The 27802-nt window shown below is 44.8% G+C and overlaps 1 protein-coding gene across 1 annotated transcript in view; it reads right to left on the bottom strand.

Moving 5' to 3' along the window:
- Positions 1 to 27802, bottom strand: part of LOC127010194 (glutamate receptor 3-like) — an 80169-nt gene that overhangs the window by 26657 nt on the left and 25710 nt on the right. Inside the window, exons 6-7 of the mRNA XM_050884070.1 lie at positions 21038 to 21185; positions 14504 to 14627 (exon numbers count right to left, since the gene is read on the bottom strand). Of these exons, the coding sequence (XP_050740027.1) occupies positions 14504 to 14627; positions 21038 to 21185 (272 nt within the window). The remainder of the gene's footprint in view (positions 1 to 14503; positions 14628 to 21037; positions 21186 to 27802) is intronic.

Below are 27802 nucleotides of genomic sequence, written 5' to 3'. Positions count from 1 at the left end.
AACAATACTACTACTATTACTACTACCAGTGAAACCTATTCATATGGAACGGACACTTGCCCCAGCTTTGTCATTTAAGCCACGAATTTTGAAAAATCAACCGCTTTGGTGCAAATCGCTGTAACTCCCTTATTTCTTGGGCTACAGAAAAGTTATTTGTATCAATCGACGGTAAAATGCAAGGGCTATATTTTTTATTAGCGACCGGGCTCGAAAACCGACTCGAAAGGGTCGAAAACGAATAAATTCGCAAAAAAAAACTCCGAAAAAAAGTATTTTTGAGTTCCCAACCTTGAAACCCATTCATTTTTTTGAGAATTAAAAAAAAAAAATTTAACAAATGATTTAGCCCTGCCGAACTCCAGACATTTTGACGTTTTTGTCTAGTGTGGCCTTGCTATTGCCTCTAGAAGGCTGTAAGTTAGCATGTAGCCCCTCTTGCCAATGTTGTTTGACCAACTCGCAGAATATTCTGATAGTTTGATTCTAAGTTCGTCGTCGAACTGTCACAAAGTAACCTGTTTTTCGGCCCTTTTGCCACGATTTGGACACGTTTATTTTGTGACGGCTCGACGACGAACTTAGAATCGAGCTATCAAAAGATCCTTCGAGTTGGTCTATCAACATTGCAAAGACGGGCTACATACCAAATTACAGCCTTCTAGAGGCAATAGCAAAGCCACACTAGACAAAAACGGCAAAATGTCTGGAGGTCGTCGAAATCGCTCTCGGCAGGGTTTATGTTTCAAGATCTAGCGACGAAACTACTTGGAGTAGGGAACCGTTATGCACCATTTTGGAAAGCACATTGGCAGGGCTAAATCATTTGTTAAATAAGTTTTTTGAAATTCTCAAAAAATGAGTGGGTTTCAAGGTTGGGAACTCAAATACTTTTTTTTCGAATCTTTTTTTGCGAATTTATTCGATTTTCGACCCTTTCCAGTCGGTTTTCGAGCCCGAGCGTTAAATAAACAAAAATATAGCCCTTGCATTTTGCCGTCGATTGATACCAATAACTTTTCCGTAGCCCCAGAAATAAGGGAGTTATGGCGATTCGCACCAAAGCGGTTGATTTTTTAATATTCGTGGCTTATGACGAGGGCGCCGCAAAATCAAAAGAGAAAGACGTCCATTACTTGAGATGTTTCTGCTACTACTACTACTGCTGCTGCTGCTGCTGCAATAATAATAATAATAATAATAATAATAATAATAATAATAATAATAAATAATAAACATACAAAACAAATAAAAGAAATGCTCGGGTTCATAGCAAGGAACTTCGTGTAAAACGCCAGACGTGATGCTATCCTTGTATAATTCACTGGTAAGACCGCATCTCGAGTATGCGGTACAGCTCTGGTCTCCTAATTACAGAAAGGACATTGATTTACTGGAAATGATTCAACGACGCACCACGAAAATGATTCCAACCTTAAGGGCTCACCCGTAGGTGTAACGACTCAAGCGACTCAATCTCTTTACATTGCAGAAAAGATGCCTACGAGGGGATATGATTCAAGTCTTCAAGTACCTGAAAAAGTTCAATAACGTCGTTTACTCCAAATTCTTTGAACTGCAAACTAACTCAAGAACTAGAAATAACGGTTTACCCATTCAGTCGAATCGATGTAACACAGATATTGGAAGGAGTTCCTTTTCAAACCGAGTCATCCGCCACTGGAACAATCTTCCTTCAGAAGTAATAAATGCGAATACTATCAACTTCAAATATCGAATCGACCGTCATTTCGTTGCGACAGGAGTAAACTGAACATCGAGGCGCTTTCATCTGCTCCGAGTAGCTGTCGAGCAGATCACTTTACCAAAGCGGGCAACCTCGTAATGAGCCAATAGGCTTTCTGTTGCTTGCATTTCCATGTTTCCATGCGAGTTTTATTGACATTTAAAGTTCATTTGTTACTATTCAACCAACTGATTACACGCATTAGCTCGTTATTCATTACGTTCTCCATGTAGATTAAATCCCTTCCCTGAATGAAAATGTTAGTATCATCAGCAAATAAAAGGAAATTAAGTTTGAAATTAAGTTACAAAGAGGAAAATCGATGATGAATAACAAAAATGAAGGACCTAAAACTGACCCTTGAGGTACTCCACAACTAACCCTTTTGCACTGAGACACAGTGTTGTTAAAGACAGTGTATTGCTTTCGATAACTCAGGTAACTCCTAAACCATTCATGAGCTGAACCCCTAATACCATATACGAATAGCTTATTCAGCAATATTGAGTGGTTAATTGAGTCGAATGCCTTAGACATATCGCTAAAAAACTGTCCGTTGATATATTTATCACCTAAGGCCTTAATCGCCTTATAAATATTTTGGCAAAGATGGTGTACCGCCAATTCCGTTGAATAATTCGGTTGAAACCCTCTCTGACAAGAGACACTTTTGCAACAGGTAATGCATTAATCTACTAGCTACAACTTCAACTATTTTACTTATACTGGGGAGGATAAAAACGGTCCTGTAATTAAAGAACAAAGAACTGTCATCTTTCTAGTAAACTGGAACTACTCTTGCTATCTGTAGGTGGTTTGGGAAATATCCTTCTGTAAATTACTTGTTTATGATATATTCAAGAAAAGGATTGATTGATTATTGGGGGAGTTCGTTCTTGGCGCCGCAACCGCAGGGTCATATGGCGCCGAATATTAAGTAAAATAAATTATATTATAATATTATATAAAAAACAGTATTTAATTAATTAAAAACAAAATAAAACTCAATAAAAAGTCAGTAAAACCTACAGGAGGTTGACGACGCCAGCCTCCTGTAGGAAGCCATAAGCGTCATGCCCCGAGGAGAGTGCCTTCTCTCCCAGCACCAGGGAAAAAGACTCATCTCCACCGCGACACAGGGAGAGGAATCGCTCTCGCAGGTCCCCCAAAGTGGGGCACTCGACCAGCAGGTGCTGCACTGTTAAGGGTGTTACGTCACCAGTGTCGTAACACTGGTGTGGTCATGGGTCTCGGGAAAAGTACAAAAAACACAAAGTCAAAACAAAAACTGGGTTGGTTAGGCCTCAAAACACCAGGTTCTTTTCCCCTAACCGAACAACAAATAAAAGGAAAATGAATAATTTAAAACAAAGGAAATGGTAGCGGAAAACGCCAAAATGAACTAATATATATTTACAAGTTAATATTTACATTAATTATAAAAAAGAAAGTAAGAATCCAAGATTACCTTAATTACACACACTCCTTTAAAACGTGAAACAAATAACAAAGAAGCACAAAACACTAATGGAAAACACCTGAACGAGGGAGGCGGCATGTAACACAGGCTAAAGCGTGATAAACACGGAAACAGTAAAACCGGCACACGAAAACACACCAAAAACCTTACCTTAAAACAGTAACGACTCTCTCTCCCGTAAAAGAAAACACACGCTTGCAGACGTGGAAAACTGCAGAAGGCGCTGCAGGGACACAAAAGGGGAGAGAGAGAAGCCGGCCTCCCTTCTAACTCGACGGGTGAACGGGAAAACAAGGGAAGGATTAGTGACCTCGGGTCACTCCTTATATTGGGGTGGCTGCCACCTCGCCGCCCACGAGCGGGGTGCCAGACGTCGCTGGCGGTGTGGGACAAGAACTCCCCCACGACAGCTCAAAATACATACAATACATAAATATCCTAACCTAAACATAAAATAAAATATGCATATGTTTACAATACATTGAACGGGCCGGAGAGACATAAATGAAAAGCACAGCCCGGTGGCAACATTGACCCCGGGTCGGGCGGCTGGTGTGAGGAGCTATGCCCGTGCGCGGGAAACAGGTCGGCGGGTGGGAATATTCCGCTCCCCAAACCGGAAATATCCAGTTCATGCTGGGTCGGCGTGGGTGGAAAATGTCACCGAATCCGGAAAATACCGGCCCAAACAAAGGTGTCACATGGGCGATTCACGTGGTGACCGCCCGTGTCCGTGGAAAAGAATAAAACAAGGCGGCGGGTGAAGCCCAGCCGTAACAGCGGGGACGAAGCAGTCATCACAGTAGGGCTGAACTCCCCGGGATATGAGAAAGCCATGTGTAAATCTAGTGTGACCCACTCTTAAGGCGGGCCAAGACAGTCTCGCTCTTACGATTCCTAATATGTGGATACGACCAGGGACGCACAGCCCTGATCGTGACTTCCCCCATCTTTGTCGTGGCAGTCACATCCTCCCACCTGCGCTGCCACACCCTCTGGAGTGCAGACCGCACGGTGGAATACAAGTCCGGAAGCGTGCACTGTGAGGGAGGACGAGAAGCAGCGGCCCGCGTCACCTTATCGGCCTCCTCATTACCATGCACAGATGCGTGGGCAGGTACCCAACACAAATTTATTTGATATTCACGCCTTTAATTATTATCATATTGATATCATGACCTGGGGCGGTTCTCTTCAAGTCAGTAATTACATTATTTATTTAATGGCGGTCTGTTGGTCGGAGATAAAAGGAAAACAATTATGGATGGGAATATTCCTCAAATGATCTTGAATGATCCTTGGTGTTCTGTGCCAGGCTACCGGCAACATTACAAAAGTATCGGTTGGAACTCTGGCTATTTCAAGGCTATTTGTTATGTGATTATTTTCTAGATTAAATGAAGTCTGCTTGGGTCTACTCTTTTCCCATTGTCAGATTTTTTGAAATCTGATCATTTTCTCCTTCCGATCTGGCTGTTAAGTGTAGTTCTAAACTTCTTGAATGTTTTTTTTTCATAGGTGAGGTGACATTTGACTTACAACTTCTGCAATCTGTTACGTTCCTTGATTGAGTTCCTAACTGCTGATGTCACATATGTTTAATGAGGATATTTTCTACTTTTTCTATTACTCTCTCGGTCCCACACGTCCCCTGCGTGTATCGAAACACACGAGAAATTAATCACAACCAGGAGAGGGTATTCGCCGGCTGCCTGGGATTGAACCCGCGACCAGCGTGACGGGAGAGCCACTCCTTACCGAGTCGGGCAAAGAGGTACCCCACTGGCTAAATGGGTTATGGGAGGCTTGTTCATCAGGCCGTCGCCGCACTACATTATGGTTTGCTGTAATGTTTTTCTTTGATATTACATTCTTTTATAGGAAAATGTTTATCATACATTACTAGAACGTTTTCCATATAAATATCAAGGTTAATCTTAGGGAGCACCACTCCAAACCAATATTCGTGGTAAATTAGCACGTGAAAGAATTATTATTATAATGCATTTTCGTATACGTTTTACCTTGGGGAGGGGCCAGGGGGGCAAGCCTCGTTAATTATAAATCTATGACGCCCTGAAACTTCAATAAACAAGGACTCAATGTGAGGCAACTTCTGAGAGAGGTCATGTTATATGTTACTTGAAAAGTGAGTGAAAATAAATAGATAGTCCTCCAGCTGAAGTACTATTATTTTCGTAAAATGCATTATGAGTTAAGTCTGTATAAGGAAGAAATATGATCATTTAAGCAAGTCTCAGTCCTATTACATCAAAACATACTATAATTGTGTTTAACCATTGGTCCTGAAGTTTCAAAGTGTAGTGGCACACTGCTAATATTAAACAGCAATGTTTAAACCTTTGCATTCCTGTAAATCTAAATTAAAGTTTTCATAAAACTGATAGTTACACTGGGGAATTTTCACATTACTCCCAAGAAAATCGTATACTGAATCCAGAATGTTTTGTTCGTTAAACTGCTCATATGAAATTTCATTAATCACACTCAAAGGAAACGTGATTTACAGTAAACATCTCGAAAATGTTCTTATCACTCAAGTGATAAAATGGAAGTAAGTGAGAATCTATTACTTTATATCTAAGTATTCAATACAGTGTTGTATTGACACTGCTTTGATCGTGGGACCATTCCCGTACGCAGAGCAGCACCAGGCTCAGCACTGTCTCCGGCAGCTGTCATCTCGAGGAGTGCTGGGGTGAACTGAAGTAGTAGCACTAACTCCGCCCTCCCCAACAACCATCCCGAGCCGGTCCGACACTACTGTGAGCAACACCCACACTGTCCCGAGCCGCGATGTGGTGTCGTCTGCCATCCTTTGTCGTGAGACATCCCATCCTGAACTTCGCATCGCGGAACCCAATCTTTCCTATCACAGTAACTAAGTGAAGCATGTAAGTGTAAAAAAACAACGACAAAAAAACAAGGAAAACCTAAAAACCGATGCAAAGCGGAACAGGTCACAAGAAGAAGAGTAACTGTTGATATCCTTGTCGTAAACATACATACGTCATCATTTGCTTTTATAATAATATAGATTAACTTGGGTGGGACAGATCCCGACAGCCAGTCAACAAAAGACAGGGTACCGTGTCGAAATTCATGTATATATTCAGGATGGGATGTCTCACGATACGGGATGTCTGACGACACCAAAGCGGCAGTACCTCATTGAACCGGATACCCACTGGTCCGAGCCACGTTGTCACTGCTTCGAACTTGTGATATCGGCGGTCAGAGTCTTCCCTTGATGATCAACTTTGTGTACCTGAAATGGCTATTTTGCCCTCACTTATAGCATTTTCTTTCCCTATTGCTTGTGAGGCTGGACGCAGATCTTCATTGATGAAAACGTTAGTCCCACGGAGCTTTGCTGCATTTCTTATAACAGCCTCTCTGTTGCAATATCTTGAAAAGCGAACGATGGCGGGTCTGCTCCGGTTTTCCCTCTGCTGACCAACTCTTGTGTGCTCGCTCGATATCCATCTTGGGTAACTGGAGTTTGTTCCAACAAGTTGTTCATCTGTACAGCAGTCTGCCCTCATGTTTCATTCAGAGTCTCGTCCAGTCCGATGATTTAAGGATTAATCCAGCAACTGTAGTCCTCTTGATAATTGTTTTTTTCCCTCCAGTTCTTTCTGCATCATGCACATATTCTGCAGATCGCTGGTCAAGCCTCATATCTTTTCTTGGTCTCCCTTCTTTTCTCGTTGTAGCTGCTTCACTTCGCATTTAAGATCGTCTACCTCTTTTTGTGTGAACTCCAAACTCCTCGCTACGTTGTTCACAGTCACCTGATATGCTTAAATTCGTTCCTCCATTTGCTTCATGAATATTTCCAGAGCATTCTTGTAAGCTTTGTCCTGGCGCTCTATTAGCGTTTTCAACTCTGATATATCCATCTTGCTTTTGAGGAGTACCAAACTTGTAGGATGTAGACGATTGTGTACTGGGAATGGTTGGTCAGGAGTGAGGGCTGGCACGTCTGTTTAGTACTTGTCGAAGAAAACGGTACGGTAAGTGAACTGGCAACGAGTGTCTGAGTGAGTGAGTGAAGTAAAGGGCGTCTGGGAGATTAGTGCTCGCGGGTTTTCTTAAAGGTACTGTTGTGCTGGAAGCTTCCCCCGGCAACCATAGGCCTCTAGAAGGCTCCCGGAGAAACGAGCAAGGGGGCGGGGAGCAGCAGAGCTGTCCGCGATACCAGGGCGCGGCCAGACGCCAGGCGGGAAGTGTTGCCAACTTGCATATATTTTTGCTACATGTTCTTGTATGATATAAAATATACTGTAACATTCTAGACTGTACTGTTCTGGATATATATAGGAGAAGAGGGCGAGAGAGGGCCAGTCTCAGTCATAGTAAGCTAGTGGTAAGTGAAGAGTCAGAGTGAAGTGTACTACTAAGGAAGAATATTAAACTACAGAAGCTGTGCAAAGTGTTTACATATCTCCCTCCCACGGAGTCTCCTGACGGCGACACGGAACCCAAGTAATACGTCCGGCGGTCCGGCATAACACTGGTGTCAGGAGTGTAGGCATTTGTTTTTCGCCATGGAGACTCGTTCCCAAGCTGCCCAGAGGGACGACATGTTGACTGAACTTTTGGAAGTCTTGAGACTACAGGGGGGGAAACAAGAAAGAGCACTCCAAGAACTCAAAGAACAACAAGAAAGAGCACAGCAACAACAAGAAAGAGCACAGCAACAACAAGAAGGAACACTCCAAGAACTCAAAGAACAGCTGGAAGATAGCTTCACGGGATTACAGCTACAGCTAAAAGCGGTACAAGATGGAAGTGAATCAGTGCGAAGAGAAATGACTGATGTGACCACGAACTTGGGACAACGCCTGATAGGAGTGGAGAAAGAACACACAAATCTTCAACAAGAGATAGAGGTGGTACGGGAGACGACACACAAAGAAATACTAGAAGTAAGTGACAGAGTGAAGGCCCTTGAAGACTGCTTGGCTGGAAACGGACAGCCAATGCCTGCAGGGGCTAGTTGTACCCAAGATGCTTCTCCTACGCAAGTCCGGGGTAGTTTGGGCCCTGTTTCGCCTGAGTTTATCCCCGCAAGAAGTTCCGCCAGCCCCATGAGTCTGCTGGGTTCGCCTGTTAGAAAGAAGCCTCAGGAGATTGATGGCAAAGTCTCCTAGGAGGCTTACCGCGCTCAGTTTGAGCTGTTGGCAGCTCGGAACGGATGGGATGACCAAGAGTGCGCGGTGCAGCTGGCCACTAGCCTGAAAGGGGCAGCGCTGGAGGTCCTTGCTCAGCTCGACAATGCGACAAAGGGCAGCTACAGCGGGCTGGCATAGGCGCTGGAGCAACGATATGGGACCAAGCACCAGAACGAGCTCTTCAGGGTTAGGTTCAGAACCCGCAACAGGAGGCGCGGCGAGTCTCTTCAGGAACTCGCTCAGGACCTTGAGAGCATGGCGCACAAGGCATACCCAGGTGCCACCCCCGACCTGCTGACGGCTTTGCTGCGTGATCAATTCATCGATGCCCTGGACAGCCCTCAGCTGAAGATACAAGTGAACCAAGCTAAGCCAACATCAATGCAGGAAGCTCTGGCACGTGCCATGGAGTTTGAGTCCTTTGTTAGGTCTAGCTTGTCAAGCTTCAGGGACGACTCGACTTCTGGCTTTAGGGCACGAAAGGGCGCTGTCAGCAACACAGACAGGTTCCAAGGAACGTACTGGTACTGCGAGAAGGTTGGGCACAAGGAGAACGAATGCTATAAGAGGAAGAAGGAATATGAAGGTGGCGCTAAGAAGAAGCCCAGAGAAGGACCCAAGTGCTGGACCTGTGGAGAAAAGGGGCACTGGAAGAATGAGTGTCGGAAAACTGTGCCCCCAACGAGGGACCACCACTCGGGAAACTAAGAAGGACTGGTTCACGGGGGCAACGACCAGTCTGTCCTGTACATGCCCCGAAGATATCAATGTGCAGGAGAACCACCATGACGAGCTGCCAAGTGGAGGGCAAGGTTGACGGAGTGTTGTGGCCTGTGGTCGTCGACACAGGCTCGGAACGCACATTTGTGCGGCCTGACGTGGTGAGTCATCGTCGGCTTCTTAAGACGTCGCATCGACTGTGCGGAGTCACTGGACACTATGCAGAGCTCAGAGGCCCAGTGGACGTGAAGTTTGAGCTCGGAGGAAAGGAAGAGTCCCTCTCTGTGTACGTTGCTGACATGGACGACCCCTGCATCCTAGGTATGGATTATCTTGTCTCCCACAGGTGCGAGTTGGACTTCCGCGCTAAGCAACTGACTGTAGGAGGAAGGAGGGTGCCACTGGCGACTGTGCACAAGGAGGGCCTGCCAGTGACGGTCAAGCGCACCACCATTATTCCTCCGAGGTCAGAGATGCTGTTACCCTGTCAAATTACAGGTGCCCCCCCGGCTAGTCTGTGTGTGGTAGAGAGTGGAAGTCGATGTCCGGTAGAAAACGGGGTGATTGTAGGCAGTACTTTGGCAGACCCTACTGCAGCGGAAGTGCCTGTCGTCGTGGCCAATGTCTCCTTCAGCCCAAAGAAAATAAAACAAGGGACCATGGTGGGGTTGTGCCAAGAGATCGACCAGAAACCAAGAACCTGTGTCTGCAGGAGAACCCTGACGAAGCCCCAGGAGGAGCTGCCCGACTACCTGCGCGACCTGTTTGACAGTAGCTCCAAGTGTCTAGAGGAGCCCCAAGTGGAACAGCTCAGGGAGCTTCTCGTGAGGAATGCAGATGTGTTTTCCACAGGAGACCTGGACTTGGGGTGTACGGACCTGGTAGAGCACCACATCGACACAGGTAGCCACCGCCCAGTGAAGCAAGCTCCTCGAAGGATGGCACCAGCCCGTCGCAAGGAGATGGACGAGGTGATGGATGATCTCCGGCAACAGGGGTTAATCGAGCGGTCCAGCAGCCCGTGGGCGTCTGCTGTAGTGCTCGTCAGGAAAAAAGGACGGTTCCCTCAGGTGCTGCGTGGACTACCGAGCCCTCAACGATCTCACCATCAAGGATTCATACCCACTCCCACGGATCGACGACACGCTCGACGCTTTGGTGGGCTTCAAGTGGTTTTCAACACTGGATATGAAGTCTGGGTATCACCAAGTCAAAATGGCGGAGCAGGACAAAGAGAAAACAGCCTTCTCCTACGGTCAAGGCCTGTGGCAGTTTAAGGCCATGCCCTTTGGCCTGTGCAACGCGCCGGCCACGTTCGAGCGGCTGATGGAGGGTGCTGGAGGGACTTCACTGGAAGACGGCACTCATCTACCTCGACGACGTGATTGTCTTTGGCCAGACCTTCGAGCAGGAGATGGAAAGGCTATCAGAGGTTTTCGCCCGGTTTAGAGCTGCACACCTTAAGCTCAGCCCGAAGAAATGCTGCCTATTCCAAAGGGAGGTCTAATACTTGGGACACATCGTGAGCGAGGCTGGAGTACGCACCGATCCTAAGAAGGTGGCTGCGGTAAGGGACTGGCCGACACCCACCAACGTGAAGGAGCTGCGGAGCTTCCTCGGGTTGTGCTCATACTACCGCAGGTTTGTGAAAGGCTTCGCTACGATTGCTGCACCACTGCACCTCCTGACGAAGAAGGGGCGCAAGTTTGAGTGGACAGCGGAAACTCAGGTTGCCTTTGAGAAGCTCAAGGAGGCCCTCATCAGCTCGCCCGTACTCACCTACCCAGACCCCTCTAAGCCTTTTATACTGGATTGTGACGCCAGTGATGAGGGGATTGGTGGAGTGCTGTCCCAGGCATGTGCCGACATGGAACGGGTTGTGGCCTACTTCAGCAAGAAGCTCACCCCAGCCGAGAAAAACTATTGCGTGACTCGGAAAGAACTCCTGGCAGTAGTCAAGAGCCTTGACTTTTTCCATGCTTACCTGTACGGTGCAACTTTCACCATTCGCACGGATCACGCTGCATTGCGGTGGTTGAAGTCACTGAAAAACCCTGAGGGCCAGCTTGCTCGCTGGATAGGTAAACTAGAGCAGCATCACTACACTATTGTGCACCGATCTGGGCTAACACACGGTAACGCAGACAGCTTGAGCCGGCGCCCCTGCCTACCTGAGTGTCAACATTGCCTCCAGAGGGAAAGCGTCCAGAATATGTGCCGCCGCACTACAGTGGAACACACAGCGGAGGTGCCATGGGAAGATTTGGGAAAACTGCAGCGGGAGGACCGAGATCTGAGACCAATTATGGAGTGGCTGAGTCAATCGTCAACGCGACCTGGGTGGGAAGTAATCTCGAGAGAAAGCCCTACCACCAAGAATTACTGGACTCAGTGGGACACTCTTCGGATGGACAACGGGGTGTTGCAGCGACGCTGGGTCTCTCATGATGGTCTTGACCACTACTGGTCCACGGTGCTACCTATGAAGTCCCGGGAAGGCGTCTTGAAAGAAATGCACGACAGCATCACCAGCGGACACCTTGGGGTAAAGAAGACACTGAGTCGCCTGCGCCAAAGGTTCTACTGGGTTGGCATGAGGAAGGACGTGGAAGAATGGTGTCACGCGTGTGAGGTGTGCTGTGCAAAGAAGGGCCCCAAGAAGCGCCACCGTGCCCCATTGCAACTATACCAGGTTGGAGCCCTCATGGAACGGGTGGCAGTGGATATAGCAGGACCCTTGCCTCTGACGACGAACGGAAATAGGTACATCTGCGTCACAATGGATTACTTCACCAAGTGGCCGGAAGCCTACGCCATCCCTGACCAGGAAGCCACTACCATCGCTAAGGTATTGGTGGAGGAGTTCTTCTGTCGCTTCGGTGTGCCTAACGAGCTCCATTCCGACCAGGGAAGGAATTTTGAGTCAACAGTCCTTGCTGAGTGCTGCAAGCTCCTGGGTATCAAGAAGACCCGGACCACCCCTCTGCACCCACAGTCAGATGGAATGGTGGAGAGGTTTAATTGGACGTTGGGCCAGGAGTTGGCCAAGCAGTGCAACAATGATCAGTCTTCATGGGATCAGAAGCTGCCTGCGCTCCTCATGGCCTACAGGTCTACCGCCCACGAGACTACGGGGTATTCACCGGCAAAGCTGATGTTTGGACGTGAGCTGCGATTGCCGGTGGACCTACTGACAGGAAGGCCTCCTGGGGAAAGCCTTCCAAGGGACGCCTCCAGTTTTTCCCGTCAACTAAAGGAACGGCTGGAAGATGTGCACCATCAAGTCCGTGGTGCCTTAAATTTCTCAGTGGAGTCCATGAAGCGCGGTTACAATCTGAGGGCAAGCCACGTTGACTTCAAGGAAGGAGACCAAGTCTGGCTTTACAACCCGCAGAGGAAGAAAGGACAGTCTCCGAAGTTACAGAGCCCCTGGGAAGGCCCTTATACTGTGCTAGAACGCCTCTCCGACGTGACTTACCGAATCCGGAGAACGGAAAGGACCAAGCCGAAAGTTGTCCACGTCAACCGCCTATGGAGGTACCACGGTCCGGGAAACTACACCTGGAACAACTACAGACACCCAGCAGCCGACGAAAACGCAAGGGACGTTCACGACCGAGAGGAGGTCGACGACGACATAAGCCTTCTGGACCTTTCAGCCGAGGGAGATAACCTCCCGGCTTCGGCAGATGTTCCAGGGACACCCCAAGAAGCGGACGACGACGAGGCGCACCAGGAGATAGACGCGCAGGAGACACCGAGCAGAAGACAGAGACAACGCAGGCGTCCACAGCGATACGACGATTATTATGTTTTTGATTAATTCTCTTACGTTTGTATATAGTTAAGTGTGTGATCGGGACGATCACAATTAAGAGGGGGGGATAGTGTTGTGCTGGAAGCTTCCCCCGGCAACCATAGGCCTCTAGAAGGCTCCCGGAGAAACGAGCAAGGGGGCGGGGAGCAAGGCGAGCCGTCCGCGCCCCGCGGGGCGCGGCCCGGCGCCAGGCGGGAAGTGTTGCCAACTCGCATATATTTTTGCTACATGTTCTTGTATGATCTAAAATATACTGTAACATTCTAGACTGTACTGTTCTGGATATATATAGGAGAAGAGGGCGAGAGAGGCGCAGTCCCAGTCATAGTAAGCTAGTGGTAAGTGAAGAGTCAGAGTGAAGTGTACTACTAAGGAAGAATATTAAACTACAGAAGCTGTGCAAAGTGTTTACATATCTCCCTCCCACGGAGTCTCCTGACGGCGACACGGAACCCAAGTAATACGTCCGGCATAACAGTACTAACTATCTCCTTCAAAGATCCAACTACAAGGCCAGCAATATACAGAGATGATATAAATAAATATTCATTGAGCTCTAGTACAAATGAAACTGAAGTCAACAATAAAAGAAATAAAATAATCGCCACCTAACAAAGAAATCGCGTCTCTGTATCACCGTCAAAAGATTGTATGTGGAAGGTAAGAGGAAAACGACTCATACGAGAAGAAAACAAAGGTACAACTTATGCATTCGGTGGCGATCACGACTCAGTTGTTGCAAATGAATAAATCGTAATACAAGTCACTGCTGTACGTACATATCACGACACAACACAGCGGGGTGAAGTGGTTGCCCAAATGGTAAATGCCGTGACAACTGGAGTAGATGAAAATAATCATTATTATCATTATTATTGTTATTGTTATTGTTATTATTACTACTACTATTATTATTATTATTATTATTATTATTATTGTTATTGTTGTTGTTGTTGTTGTTGTTGTTGTTGTTGTTTATAATAATAATAATAATAATAATAATAATAATAATAATAATAATAATAATAATAATGATATTGATTACACCTCAGCCAGGACTCGAAGCACAGGCGTGGCGCCCGCCGTCACCCCCGCTGTACGCCTGTCAATCTGTCTCTCTTTGGCCTAATAATAACAATAATAATAGTAATAATAACATTAATAATGATAATCATAGTATTAATAATATTAATAATAAAACATTAATAATGATATTAGTAATAGTAATTATAATAACAATAATAATAATGAGAAGAAGAAAAAGAAAGAAGATAAGGCTGATGACGAGAGAGAGGAGGAAGAAAAAGAGGAGGAGGAGGAGGAGAAGGAGGTAGAAGAAGAGGAGGAGGAGGAGGAGGAAGAAGATGAGGAGGAGGAGGAGGAAGAAGGAGAGGAGGAGGAAAAAGAAGATGGGGAGGAGGAGAAACAGCAGGAGAAGGAAGTGGAGAAGGAGGATGAGTAAAAAGCTGAGGACGAGGAGGATGAGGATGATGATGATCGGGGGTGGCAGAAGGCAGGTTGTGTTGTAGGAGGAGCCGCACCTGGAGGGTATGGTGAGAAAGGCAGTGATGGAGCCTGAGTAAAGGGAGCCCACCACCACGGCCGCCAGCATGAGGCTGCCGCCAACCAGCCTGCCGCCCGACACCCGAGGCCACACGTTGCTGCCTGGAAAGATGCGTCAGGCTTGTCACCCATCTGCCCGATTACAAGGTCTTATGCGGGCTGATGGTTACATCAGACAAATTGAGTAGCCAAGACGATGCTAATTTGTTTTTTGAAGCCTCTATCAACCCACGTTTTAGGTCCGTGTCATATTATGCGTCAGGCACCTGTCACACTTCATCAGGGTCCAAGCACACCTTGCATCACACCTTGTCACATACGAAGTGAGGGTACAGGCACCCCATTGACTGATAAGAGCCTATGTGTACCATGCATAAGACCCCTGTCACACCTACCACACCATGCGTCAGACCCCTATCACCTTACGCGCCAGGCCTCTGTAAGGCTATGCTTCAAGTCGCTGTAACACCATGAGTCGGGCAAGTGTTACCCCATACATAGGACCCTGGCACACCACAAATCATGCTACTGTCGCACTATGAATCCGACCCCCAACACACCATCCCTGGAGCTTATGTCACACCTTGCATGGGGCCCCTGTATCACCATGAGTCAGGCCCCTGTCACACAAAGCGTCAGTGCCCTATCACACACTGCGGTGGTTTTTGTCATCATGCGTCAGGCTCATATCACACCATGTACCACGCCACTGTTTATACGGATGTGCACCACACTTCCTATAACGCATTTCCTACACATCACATCTAATACTTAAGCAGTTTCTAGAGTAGTGGCGTTTCCTATAGAGAGAACATCTAAACATAAAAATCTATCATGTCTCAATACCTACAGGGTTCTATTAGACACGTTTCCTACACAAAGAAAGGCAGAGTCACAATTCCTACAGGGTTCTAGTCATATTTTCCTTTTCCTTGCAAGGCAGCGCGTTCGATTTAATTCTTGCTTGACTCGAAATTTTGACCACCAGTCATGAGCCACTGCCGACACGCTGCCTCCTGTCCTGTGCAGATTGCATGGCTACCCTTGTGGTCGCACCATCATGCATCCATTTAAATAGTTCATTTGAAGTGAACTGAAACTGAAGTGCTCATGAAATCCACTTACAACTTGTTTTACAGCTCCATTTTATATACGTACGCTGTTAAAGAGAAAAAAAATCCAACATTAATATTCTCCAGCGCTTTGTACTCTTTCTTGCATTAGTTTCCACCAATTTTGTACATTCCGCTTGGTTGCAGAATTGTAAGAGAAATAACAGTATAACTATAGGAATTAGAATGGATGCACTGTTATGTGTAGATGTGCTGAGTATTCATTTTTTATGTAGGAAATAATATGAAGGAATATGTGTAGCAAATGTGGGAGTGACTACTCTAACTTGTGTAGTTCTGTAGGAGATATGACTACGCCCCTTTATACGTAAGAGACCGTTGCGCAATGCATCAGGCTTCTGCTACACAGTACTCCAGGCCTCTGCTAAAAAAAAAAAAAAACATTAGAACTCTGTTAAAAAATGCATGTCTCCCCTGGTAAACAATGCATTAGCCCAAGTAACACTATACATCAAGCCTCTGTTACACACTGCATTAGGGCCTAAGGAGCGTGGCTACAGCTCAGCACCTGTCTTCTTCAAGTGAGGCGAACGCCTCGGTAACAGGTGCAGGATATAGAGAAGTTGGTTGCAGGCTGCCGGCTTGAGTGAGGAAAGGGGTGCAGGACGAGAGGCCTGGTGGAGAACAGGGTTGTTACTCTAGCTGCTGTTGCTCGTTAATTTGAGCCGGCCTCCAGATGATCGTCGGGACCTTGGATGGTGAAGTGGTGGGTGCCCTTATACAGGCTACTATCACATTGTCATGCTCATGGCACGCAATGCCTTAGGCCCTCTTACATTATGTTTTCTGTCCATATTAAACAATGCATCAGACCCTCGTCAAAATGTGTCAGCCCCGCCACACATTAGTCTTGCATCTTTGTCTATGACCTGTTATGATGGCTCATGCATTCCTCACACAGTACATCATATTCCTGCTACACAATGTGTCATGCCCGTCATGCAGTGCGTCAGACATCTGTCAATCAACTTGTCAGGCCCGTGTCAAGCAATTTGTCAGCACCTGTAACACAATGCGTTAGGTCCCTCTCACGCAATGCGTCATGCCTATGTCACACCATGCGTCAGGCACTTGTCACATCATGCATTAGGCCCCTATCAGAAAACGCGAAAGGATTTTGTCACACAATGAGTTATTGCTCTGGTCACACTCTAGGGTATGCGCGGCTCCTGTCACAAAACAGGACACTAGTGACTAGGGTCCTTTACACATTTCTTAGGAAATTCATCTGACAAAGTATGAAGCAAACATTCATTAATCAGATATAGATAAAGGCGAGGGAAAGAGCAATAAGGTTTCTGGTTGTGACTCGTAAGGATGATGCTAAAAGTTGTTACCAATAAAGAGTCGCAATATCATCCATGGTATCATGCTTACGAGTTACAGCCAGAAAAATTATTGCTCTTTCGCTCGCCATTATCTGTATCTAATTAAAGAATGTTCGTTTTACACTTAAAATATAAAGTATTCAAGCGTTTTCTAGAGACAATAATCTTTGTTTTGGTGTTCTACGGGTTCATTTTGGTTGACAGTTGTACTTGTGGGGATAGTATAATGATAACGTACATTCGCTTGCGTGTCGAAAGTAAAAACGAGCAGTTTTGAGGGTGGTGAGATACACTGCCCCAGAAATCCTAGTGGGAATAAGTTATTTTGTTGAGGGGAGGGTCATGGGGGTTATCCTGGCAGTCGGCCAAGGAGCACCAAAGAAGTTGCAGGAAATTGCAAAGAAAAAGCTACTCGGGGATGACGCCATCGCATCCATGCACAAGGATAACGTGCAAGTGCTTTTGTGTAAGGACAAACGGATCGTCCCCATGGTGTCCACCTCCCACAACGCTGATGCCACGCCTAAGAGAGTCCACGCTAAGGTCAAGGACACTAACGGGAAATTTAAACTTATCATTAAGACTATAAAGATGCCCGTCATGGTTTAGGACTATAACCAGAACGTGGGTGGGGTTGATCCCTTTGACCAGACGGTTAACTACTACCCATTCGAGAGAAGGACAGAGAAGTGGACCAATAAGATCACTTTCTATTTCATCAACATGGCCCTTTTGATGCATCTGTCCTCTACAAGTAATGCAACAACGACATCTAGAAACTAAGGGCGGTATTACAAGACACCTTCGCTTTTCACATTATATATTTCTAAAGGTCAAAGAGGGGGTCAATCGGGTTCTAATGAGCGTTTCTTCAGGTTCACGGTACAGAGGAAGGGTCACACTATCACCAGGGTCATAGAACTACTACTGGAAATGCCCACAACTCCTACGAAAGCCCTGTCAAATGAGGGTTCTTGGGCGATGAAATGTCTTATAATACGACGCTAAGTCTCCTTCAGTTCCAGGAATACATAGTTGATAGGCTGCTCAACTTCAATCCCGATGAGTGGCCTACCTCTGGTGTCTCCATCAACCATGTTCCCGATCTTCACTATGATTCTTACAAGAAGTTTCTCCTACCCCTGCCCAACCTCCTGCCAGCACCAGTTCGGCACTTCCCACACGTGCCACCAGCCCACACCAAAGACCCACTCTGTCTGTGGATTCGCTTGGTACACCTGAGGGGTCACCTGAAGAAACCTGAAGAAGCTATTGGTGTACTTGTGACGCTTAATGGGCAAGCTCGCGCGTTTCATAAGGCAGCTCATCCTAGTGTTGCTCCTAAAGCCTCCACCTCTAAGGCAGAGGCGTGCACAGGGGCTTGGACCACCCCCCTCCAAGCGCGCCATGTGGTTATCACCGAAAGGCTTCGGTTGGACAACTCCCTCGCCAACAGGCGGGAGATGATCCCTCACGCTTCAGGTGTCTACGGTGTTCCATCAGGAAGAAAAGCAAGGGCACCAGGTATATGTGTCCTGAGTATAATGAAGTGCTGTGGTGAGTTCCTTTCTCTTCCCAGTAATTACATAGGTACAGATAAACAGACAAATACAGAGACAAACACACAGTTGCACGAGCATTTCTTTCAGCCGCATCTGTACGTGGACCAATGACTCGCATCACCGCTAAATGATGAAATGAGTGTACTATGTAGTAACATTATTTCAAAAAGGTGTTTCAGTGTTGTAATTAACATTACGTATTTGTGTGTTTGTGTTTGTATGAGTGTATTCGTGTGTGTGTATGGTTATGTGTATGTGTGTGTTTGTGTGTGTGTGTGTGTGTGTGTGTGTGTGTGTAATTCACTAGCGACCTGATCACGAGCTGGACTCGTCATCGCCAGCAAGTACGCTCCTGATTAGAGCAAGGCTCATTAGTCGATTTCTTGGCACTGCCGGGACCTTCGCACACTACAAACCACATCCCCCTTGATTCAGGGGTACAGTTACCGCTCCTTAAGGGCAGTGGAAAAATCCCGGCATGAGCGGGGCTAGAACTTCCGTCAACCAGGCCGTGCAGCCTGGCAGCGCAGAACTTTACCATTGAGCTACCGGAGCGGATTCGCTGGAGGTTCTGGTGATAGCTGTTGAGGCACTGCACGAAGAGACGAAGCCCTTGGGACTTCAGGTCTCCTGGGCCAAGACCAAGTTACAGGTGTTTGGAGGCTTGCTAGATGAAACAGTACAGTTTGTTCATCCGTGTGGCGAGGACATTTTGAGATCTCGAAAAATTTCATATATTTTGGTAGCGTAGTTAAGAATAGCGATGAATCTCACCAGGAAGTCTTACGTCGGATTGGTCTGGCCCAAGGCGTTCTGGACTCGTTCAGTACGAGTATATGGCGTTGTCGATACCTGTCTGTGTAGGACAAATATTCGGATCTACAATTCACTTCTGCTTCCTGTCTTACTTACTCTATAACTGTGAGACATGGACACTAAACAGGGACTTGGAGACGCGGAATGATGCCTTTGGTAATAAGTGTCTACGCAGAATCATTAGATATCGCTGGAATGATTTTGTGTCAAACCGGCGACTACTCCGTGAGACTGATTCGAGGCCTATTGCTTGCATAGGCCTCGTGGCACGTTACCCAGAAGCCGACCCTGCCCATCGGTTTGTCTCTGTAAGATACAGTCCTAAGTGGACGAGGGCAAGGGGACGCCCACAGAGTTCATGGGTTGAGCAAGTCGATAGATCCTTCCACGAGTTACTAAGGATGGGAAGGGGGCCTGCATGGAGACTCGCCCTGCGGGATCCCCTGACTTCACGGCGTAAGGTGAGCGAGGCAGCGCGCCCCCCGGCGTATGCCTCAATTGACTGATTGATACCGGAGCGGTGTGTGTGTGTGTGTGTGTGTGTGTGTGTTGTGTGTGTGTGTGTGTTGTGTGTGTGTGTGTGTGTGTGTGTGTGTGTGTGTGTGTGTGTGTGTGTGAAAAATCTATCAGGTTTACATACTTTTTTTTGATGGAGCACATACTCGCAGCTGGTAAAATAGTCCAGCAGCAGACAAATTGGGCTCTTTATCAGGTGTTTTACAAGAATACTATAATCTAGCGAATGTATTTTTCGTTTGATCAATTGTCACTGTAACTAATGAATGGTCGTATTAAAATTCTAAGGATATAATAATTGCCATGACATACTGCTACTGGAAATGTTTTTATAAGCTTACTTATATGTTTTGCAGCTCGGATAGCCTGAAGTGAAAAAGATTATGTGTTTCCATAGGCGTAGCTTGGCGGTTTATAATAATTCTGTCCGTCACTTTCTAAATTCCACTACAATAAAACTGTAAGAGATTAATTTTATTTCCCCTAGCTTGTTCACTGTTTTAATTGTGATCAATATGTGTAAAACGTGAATATGTGCGTTAGATATTTTCACTAAAAATCTAGTCTTCTACTACTAAATTCCACCACATGAAACTTATACGACCTATTGGATACCAAATTCGTGAGATTTTCTTGATTTCTGCTTTACAATGTGCTAAAAAGTTGTTACCATTAGTTTTGAATAAAAATAGGCAATAAGCAACTAAAAATGGCACATTCTTCATTGTATTGGGAAATGTTTTTACTTTTTCGCTAACATATCATGGTACTAATTGCCGTATTAGAAATTTGAGGGAAGCATAAGAATCCTCGTAAAATCCTATTATAAATATATATAGTACCTTGAAAAGTTGGCCCAGAAAATGTTTAGTAGGGGACACGAGGTAACTTGAAAAAATATTTATACGCGCTTTATTCAGCGCCCATAAATGGGTCTATTAATTGTTTTGTATTCATATTATGTCTTGTAAAACTACAAATAATAACGAAACCACTGTTATGTTACTTATTAGGATGAGTGCCTTTGGGGTGAAAATTGACTTAGAAACAAAATATTTCGGCGTGCGGAAAGTCTGCCTGGAGCCGGTCAGAGCTGGGATTCTACAGAAAGGCGCAGGTGAGAAAATTTGTTGAAACTTATGGTGCGCGAGATTTACTTTGGTAAACAAATATTCCAAACGTGGCCCGGCAATAAGCGAAGGTTCCTTTGCTGCCTTCCTTGTGCAGCGTCACCTCTCGTGCCTTCACCAGTATGCTCAGCGCCAGGCCCGCCGCTATCGCCACCGCCACCAGCGACGCCCACACCTGCAAAGGGACAAATGGATACATAAACATATCCAGAGGGCTAGCATGTTGGCCTACATAAGATAGGGACTCAAAAGATACACAAGTGTGTAAGGAGACTAAATGAAACCAGCCAGTCGGCCTTCTGTTGGCAGGGATAAAGGGATATACAAGAATGCGAGGAAACCAAACCATCAGGTTCATCCATGGCCTTTCAAGAACAATTAAACCATGAACTAAACCAAAACCAAGGCCATCATGATTCATTCAATAAGTCCATCTAGTTGGTCTGAACATGGTAGTTGCTGAGAATCAATTATATATGTACCATCCACAAGGACCATCCAATTTCAACTCCTCCTCCTCCTCCTCCTCCTCCTTATATTGAGCCCTTGCTACAGTACTATCTGTACTCTCTACTAAAGGGCAAAGGTCTTTCCCGATGTTCTCCATCTTTCTCTGTCTGACGTTAGCGCTCCGGTCATGGTTCAGTTTCATCTCCCTGCCTGGTATGTCACTCTGCTACTTGGGGTATTTTTCTCTTTTCAGTTTTAGCCATGATAAAAGCGGCCCATGTACATTTCATATTCTTAATAACTATTAAAATATATTTATCCTCTGCTGTTCGGTGAACCATGATGCTCGCTTCATGACTTTAAATATGTACCCACCCTTCTTTTACACACGTTATGTTAAAGATTATTCCATAATGGCAGCTTACTCATTCTTTATTTACTTTCTCATATCTTCTCGCCAGTTATTTGACGTGAGGTTCTATCAAATACAAAAGTTGCCCTAGACAATATCCGTGGTAATGCGACGCGTTTTCACATAGATACGTGGATCCAAACATTGTTAGAATCCGAAGAGCCTGATGTGAGATCAGAGGGTAAACAGGAAGGTACTTGACCCAGAACGTCTTTAAATCCATATCTTTGAAGTCTTCTTTAGCTGTGGAGTTGAACCTCAACTCAAGGAACTCCTCCTGGACTTCATCGGCAACATCAGCTACCTCACGTACATTGAAATGGGTTCCTAATGAATTTTCAGGCTTCACGCTTCTCGTCTATATCTGGGAAGTATTTGATGAATTCTGCTTTCAAGTCACTTAGATGAGTGATTATTTGTTTCTTTAACTCAGAGTCAAGATTACTGTGAGCGACAGCAGAATCCAAGTTCCTAAAACTGGCTGTATTTCGCTGCTGAATTCGACATTTCCAGAGGTCGAGTTTGGCCATGAAGGCTCGAATGGTGTCATGATGCATGATGATGTTGATGTTTTTCCCTTGTAGTTTAAGGTTCACAGCATTCAATGCTTCAAAAATGTCCACCAGGTAAGCTAGAGTTATCTGAAAGACTTCAGACTGGAATTTGTCATGAAGGTCTGCCTTCTGCTTTGAATCTTGAAATATTGCTATTTCTTCTCGTAGCTCATAAAGCATGTTCCCTTTCTATAGCCATCGTACGTTCGTGTGAAGAGACGACTGTTTAAGGCTCCAGCTTTGATGAAGTTGACTACCTTGATAGCCACGTTCAGGACATCCCTCATTTCAGCAGGCAAAGTTCTGGATGCTGAGGTTTCACGGTGACGTATGTAGTGTTTACTCATTAATGAGGGATTTTTTTCTTTCACCTTTGTGACGAACCCAGACTGCAGACCAAGCATGGCTGAGCTCCATCAGTACATACCCCTACCAGCGAGTCCCAAGAAAATTTATTTTCCTGAAAAAAAGTTAGATGAATTATGAAAAATAGCTTTTGCTGTTGTGCAACCTTCCATGGGGTGACAGAATATAATTTCCTCTTTTATATTGTTGCCTGACACGAAACGAGCATACATCAGTAACTGAGAACACTGAGCGATATCAGTCGTTTCATCACACTGGATAGCAAAAACTTGGTCGAGAGTTTGATCTTGGATATCTTGAGACAAAACATCGATCCTTTTCTTGACTGTATCGTTTGACAGAAAAATTTGGGAAAGCTTGTTTGCACTATATTTCCCCAGAACGAGTTCTGCTGCACAGAGTATACTTGGTTTTATGAGACACTCTCCCATGTTATGGCTCTTCTTGCTCTTTTCAATCAGTCAGGGGGGGGTCAATGTATACGGAAAATGGTATGTCTGGGAGACTTTTGAAAACAAGAGTTTGTAACGTCAATACTTCTGCATTATTTCATAAACTTATCTTTACAGTACTGCCCCACGCACATAATTGAAAAAAATGTATACTTTTCACCTGAGGCTCGCGCCCCCCCTGGAAATCAATCACGCCCCCCTAGGGGGGTGCGCCCCCCAGGTTAAGAACCACTGAGCTAATTGATCTGCAGGTGAACCATGGGATTGTCAAACAAAATTCCGTGCATTACCGCTGGCTGGTTTCTGGTGTGATCAGTTGATAGCATACACTGGACTAGCAAGGGAGCGTTGAAGATGATCATCCCATTTCCAACTACCTACCTGTGCGAAAAGGCATTCTCCACAATGCTCCAATTCAAAACAACTGCCCGGAACCGCCTTAAAATTCGATTGCTCCGCGATATGAGGGTGGCTCTGACCAACACGAAGCCTCACATTGAGAAACTGGTTGCACATAAGCAACAACAAAAATCACATTGCTGTATGTATGATTGATTACCCAGCTGTGTATATTTGAGTTTGTCCATGCTATTTTTTTTCTCGAATTGAGAAACTGGTTGAACATAAGCAACAACAAAAATCACGTTGATGTATGTATGATTGATTACCAAGCTCTGTATATTTGAGCTTGTCCATGCTATTTTTTTTTTCTCGGGTTCTCTTATTTCTTCTATCAAAAATATTTGCAGTTGCTTTTAGTTCTGAAGACTCATCAAAATAAATGATCAAGCAGTGCACTTAACTTTCCTTTATTCTTCTAGTGATCAGATATTAACCAGAGGGTGCTGGACTGTCAATGTCTGACTACAGGGGGTGCTAGGGTCGGAAAAGGTTGGGAAACGCTGCTCTAGTCAGAGGGCAGTATTTGTAAATAGTTCCGTTTGAGAGGAGAGTATTTCGCTCTTTTTTTTAAGTGGTATAGGATATATAGTCTGGTCCTGGTCTTTTTTGTTTTTATTTTGAGAGAGTGGATAGCAGTTAGGACTTCATTGGTAGGTATTACAAAGTTAGGCAAGGCATAACCGAGATTTACATTAGTGATATTGTCGTCGCTGGTGTTGGTGAAAGAGGCGGTAAGACTGCTAGTATTAACTGAGGAAAAATAGTTATTTAACAAATTCGCAACACGTTGGCTTTTTGTCACTAATTCGACGACACTTTGTTAAGTGTCCATTTCCACTTCTGGTCGCCTTTTTTTGTTGTTTAAATAACTGAAGAAAGATTTCGGATTATTTTTACAGTTGGCTGCAATGTTTTCTTCATATCTACGCTTTGCTTCACATACTAATCTTTTTACTCGTCGCTTGGCTTCATAATAAAGTCTGTTTTCCGACGTGTTTTGCTCTTTCTTTAACCTATAAAACTAATTTCTCTCCTTAATGGAAAGTTTGATTTCGCTTTTAAACCAAGGTGGACTTTAATTATTTGTGTTTCTTCGTTTCTCGCAAAACGGGACAAAAGTGTTCTGCTGAGTGAATAAATAATTATTAAAGTTTAGCCAGGCTTCCTCTACATTGCAATCACCTGACAGTTGTATTTCTGTAAGTTTTGGTCGGATTTCTACGAAATTTGCCCTTTGGACACCATGATTTTATTTTCAATCACTGTTGTTTGAGCTCTAACGTCGACGCACACTGATTTATGAGCGCAAGAACCGAGATGTTCTCTTACCGTGACATTACTGACTAGGTTATCTGAGTTGCTATAACAAGGTCTAGTGTGTTATTTTGTCGAGTTGGTTCAGTAACCATTTGACTTAGGTAATTATCCTCTAAAAATTCAATCATTCTATATGACTCGCTTTCTGTACCCGACAGTGTCGCCCAGTCAATATGAGGGAGATTAAAAGTCTCCTAATATCAGTTAGTCGCAGTTATTAAATGACTGGCGTAAAACGCTGTACATTTCAAGATCATCTTTGAGAGATTGACCCAGAGGTTTGTAGGTGACGGATATATTCAAATTATTTTTCACAGTATTTACTCGCACGCACAAATGTTCAACATTACCATCTCTTGGTGTTGTGTCAGTAGGTTGGAAATAGTTTTTGAGAGAGAGAGAGAGAGAGAGAGAGAGACGGGATGGACACTGACACTGAGTAAGGCAAACTGAGGCATGCGGAGATGTATTTTTACACGTCATTATCAATTATTTATAGATTATAGTGAGCTGATCGACTCTAGTATTATGTATTATAGAATTGGGTAATTTTTGAAAGCCTTGCATCCATGAACGAAGATATAAAGAAAAGACCTGCCAGTAGAAATTTATTTTCCTATTCTCTTCACTTTTGTTTTAATCGTAAATATATACACGACTAATATCGCAGAAAACGCAATACACATTGGAATCAACAAACAATACAATATTCATGAACGATTTCTCATACAAAAATTTCAATCATTTCAATATTTTTAACATACGAATTTCCCGCTCGCAAGCACCCCCTACATCACATCTGAGAGAATTTTTTACATGTGTGTGTGTGTGTGTGTGTGTGTGTGTGTGTGTGTGTGTGTGTGTGTGTGTTGGGCTGAGGCGGGGGAGCCTAGCCTGTCCAGCTTCATCCCCGTTCACGAGAGCCCCACTACCCTTCAACACCTGCATAGACTTGTTCTTAGGAATACTTGTGAACGATTGTCACTTGTGCTGCGTCTGCTGGCAATATCAAAGTCACTGACCCTGTTTTGCAGATGATGCAGTAATCCTCGCGGATTCGTTGAAGGTTTTGGTGATGGCTTTAGAGCCGCTGAGCAAAGCCACTGGGACTTTACGTCTCCTGGGCCAAGGCAATGGAACAGGTGTTTGGAATCTTACTATATGAAACAATACAGGCTGTTCATGCATGTAGTGAGAACATTGATGTATTGGAAAATTTTACATATCTTGTTAACGAGAACAAAGTTTGGTCTCGTTAAGAAGTTTTACGTTGGATTATTTTATGGATTCGTTCAGCGCGAGTGTATGACGTCGTCGATACCCGTGCAGAAGGACAAAGATGCAGACCTTCAAGTTGCCTGGGCTCGTCTTACTCTTTGGCTGTGGAACGTAAACACTAAATAGTGACTTGAAGAGGCAAATTGATGTCATTGGTAATAGGTGCCTACGCAGAATCATCGGGTATCACTGGAATGAATTTGTGTCAAACTGCGATTACTCTGCGAGACTGAATTGTGGTATAATTGCGGTTTAGTTCATGAAAGAAAAGCTGGGTTTAACGTATTTGTCACTTTACCCAGAACGTGACATGGTTGTTTCTGTCAAACACAATCATGAGCGGAGGTTTCCAAGGGGACGTCCACACAGTTCGTGGATTGAACAAGTTGATGGATCCTGCCAAGAGGTACTTAGGCTGGAAAGGGGCTTGCATGGAGACTTCCTCGAAGGGCTCCATGGATTGGCATCTAAAGTGGGTGAGGCGACGCCGCTCCTTCCTCCGTGGTGCATACCCCTTTTGATTGATTGATTTCCTTTCAGGCAGATTTATTTCCGTGGTCACTGTTCTACCCCTAAACCTATGAACAATGGTGTTCTGCAGGCCTCTATTCCATCTCTCACTCTCCTACTATTGTTCTTTGGTGATATTGCTAGAACTACCTGTTTTATTCACTCTTTATCCGACAATTTTTACTGTTCCTTACAAATCTTTTTACAAAAGGTTCTCTCAGCAGGACTTACATAACTAAAGGTTAGACGCTACAGAATGCTTAACCTTTACATTTGCTATAATTTCTATATATGGCAGAAAGAACCTGGTGTCCTTCAGTACCCCAAAATTCAAATTTTACCTCATGACAAGTCGACCCAACATTCTTGGTCTATCCTGAACTCAAAATCTTAACTGGAAACTTCATATCTCTTGCTAAATCAGTTTCCCTGAAGTTAAGAGTTTTGTATCGTTTCCATAAAATATTTTCGATCTCATAGTTGCTAACCGCATACATTGATACAAGAGCCTTCTCTGCCTCTATATGGAGTATATATGGATATCATAATTCGGTGTCTCCACGCACACAGCTCTTTCGGACAGTGAAGAGTTAAATGCTCTGCTCTTTATCAGCTCCCCTCATTTCATCCTATGCAGGTACTTGCACGCTAACTTTTTTTTTTATAAACTTGCTGACTGCATGCCTACATCGCCTTTGCAACCTCGTTTATGCTGATCAAATCCGTTAAGCACGAGTTAAGCAGCAAATTCAGCTTTTCATCACTTTCGCTGGTAAACTCTGGGACACTTCCTTCGTCTGCATTGTGACCTTTCTATAACTTCAACTTTCTCAAGAGGTATTATGATATCTACAACTAGTTTTTAATAATCTTTTCGGATTCTCTTCCACCTTTCCTTTGAAGAGCAGTAGTTTTGCAATATTTTTTTCGTTTTTTGCTCATGACTGTTTTCTGTGATAAAAAAAAAAATAAGGGCCGTAAAAACCGTGATAATGGCATAAGACATGCGGGACATAACAATGTACCCTGCTCAACATAACTTAGGGAATCA

Source organism: Eriocheir sinensis, chromosome 42 (assembly GCF_024679095.1).
Source record: "Eriocheir sinensis breed Jianghai 21 chromosome 42, ASM2467909v1, whole genome shotgun sequence".
Classification (NCBI taxonomy): domain Eukaryota; kingdom Metazoa; phylum Arthropoda; class Malacostraca; order Decapoda; family Varunidae; genus Eriocheir; species Eriocheir sinensis.
The sequence above is the reverse complement of the archived record's forward strand: the minus strand, read 5'-3'. Positions and strand labels throughout refer to the sequence as shown.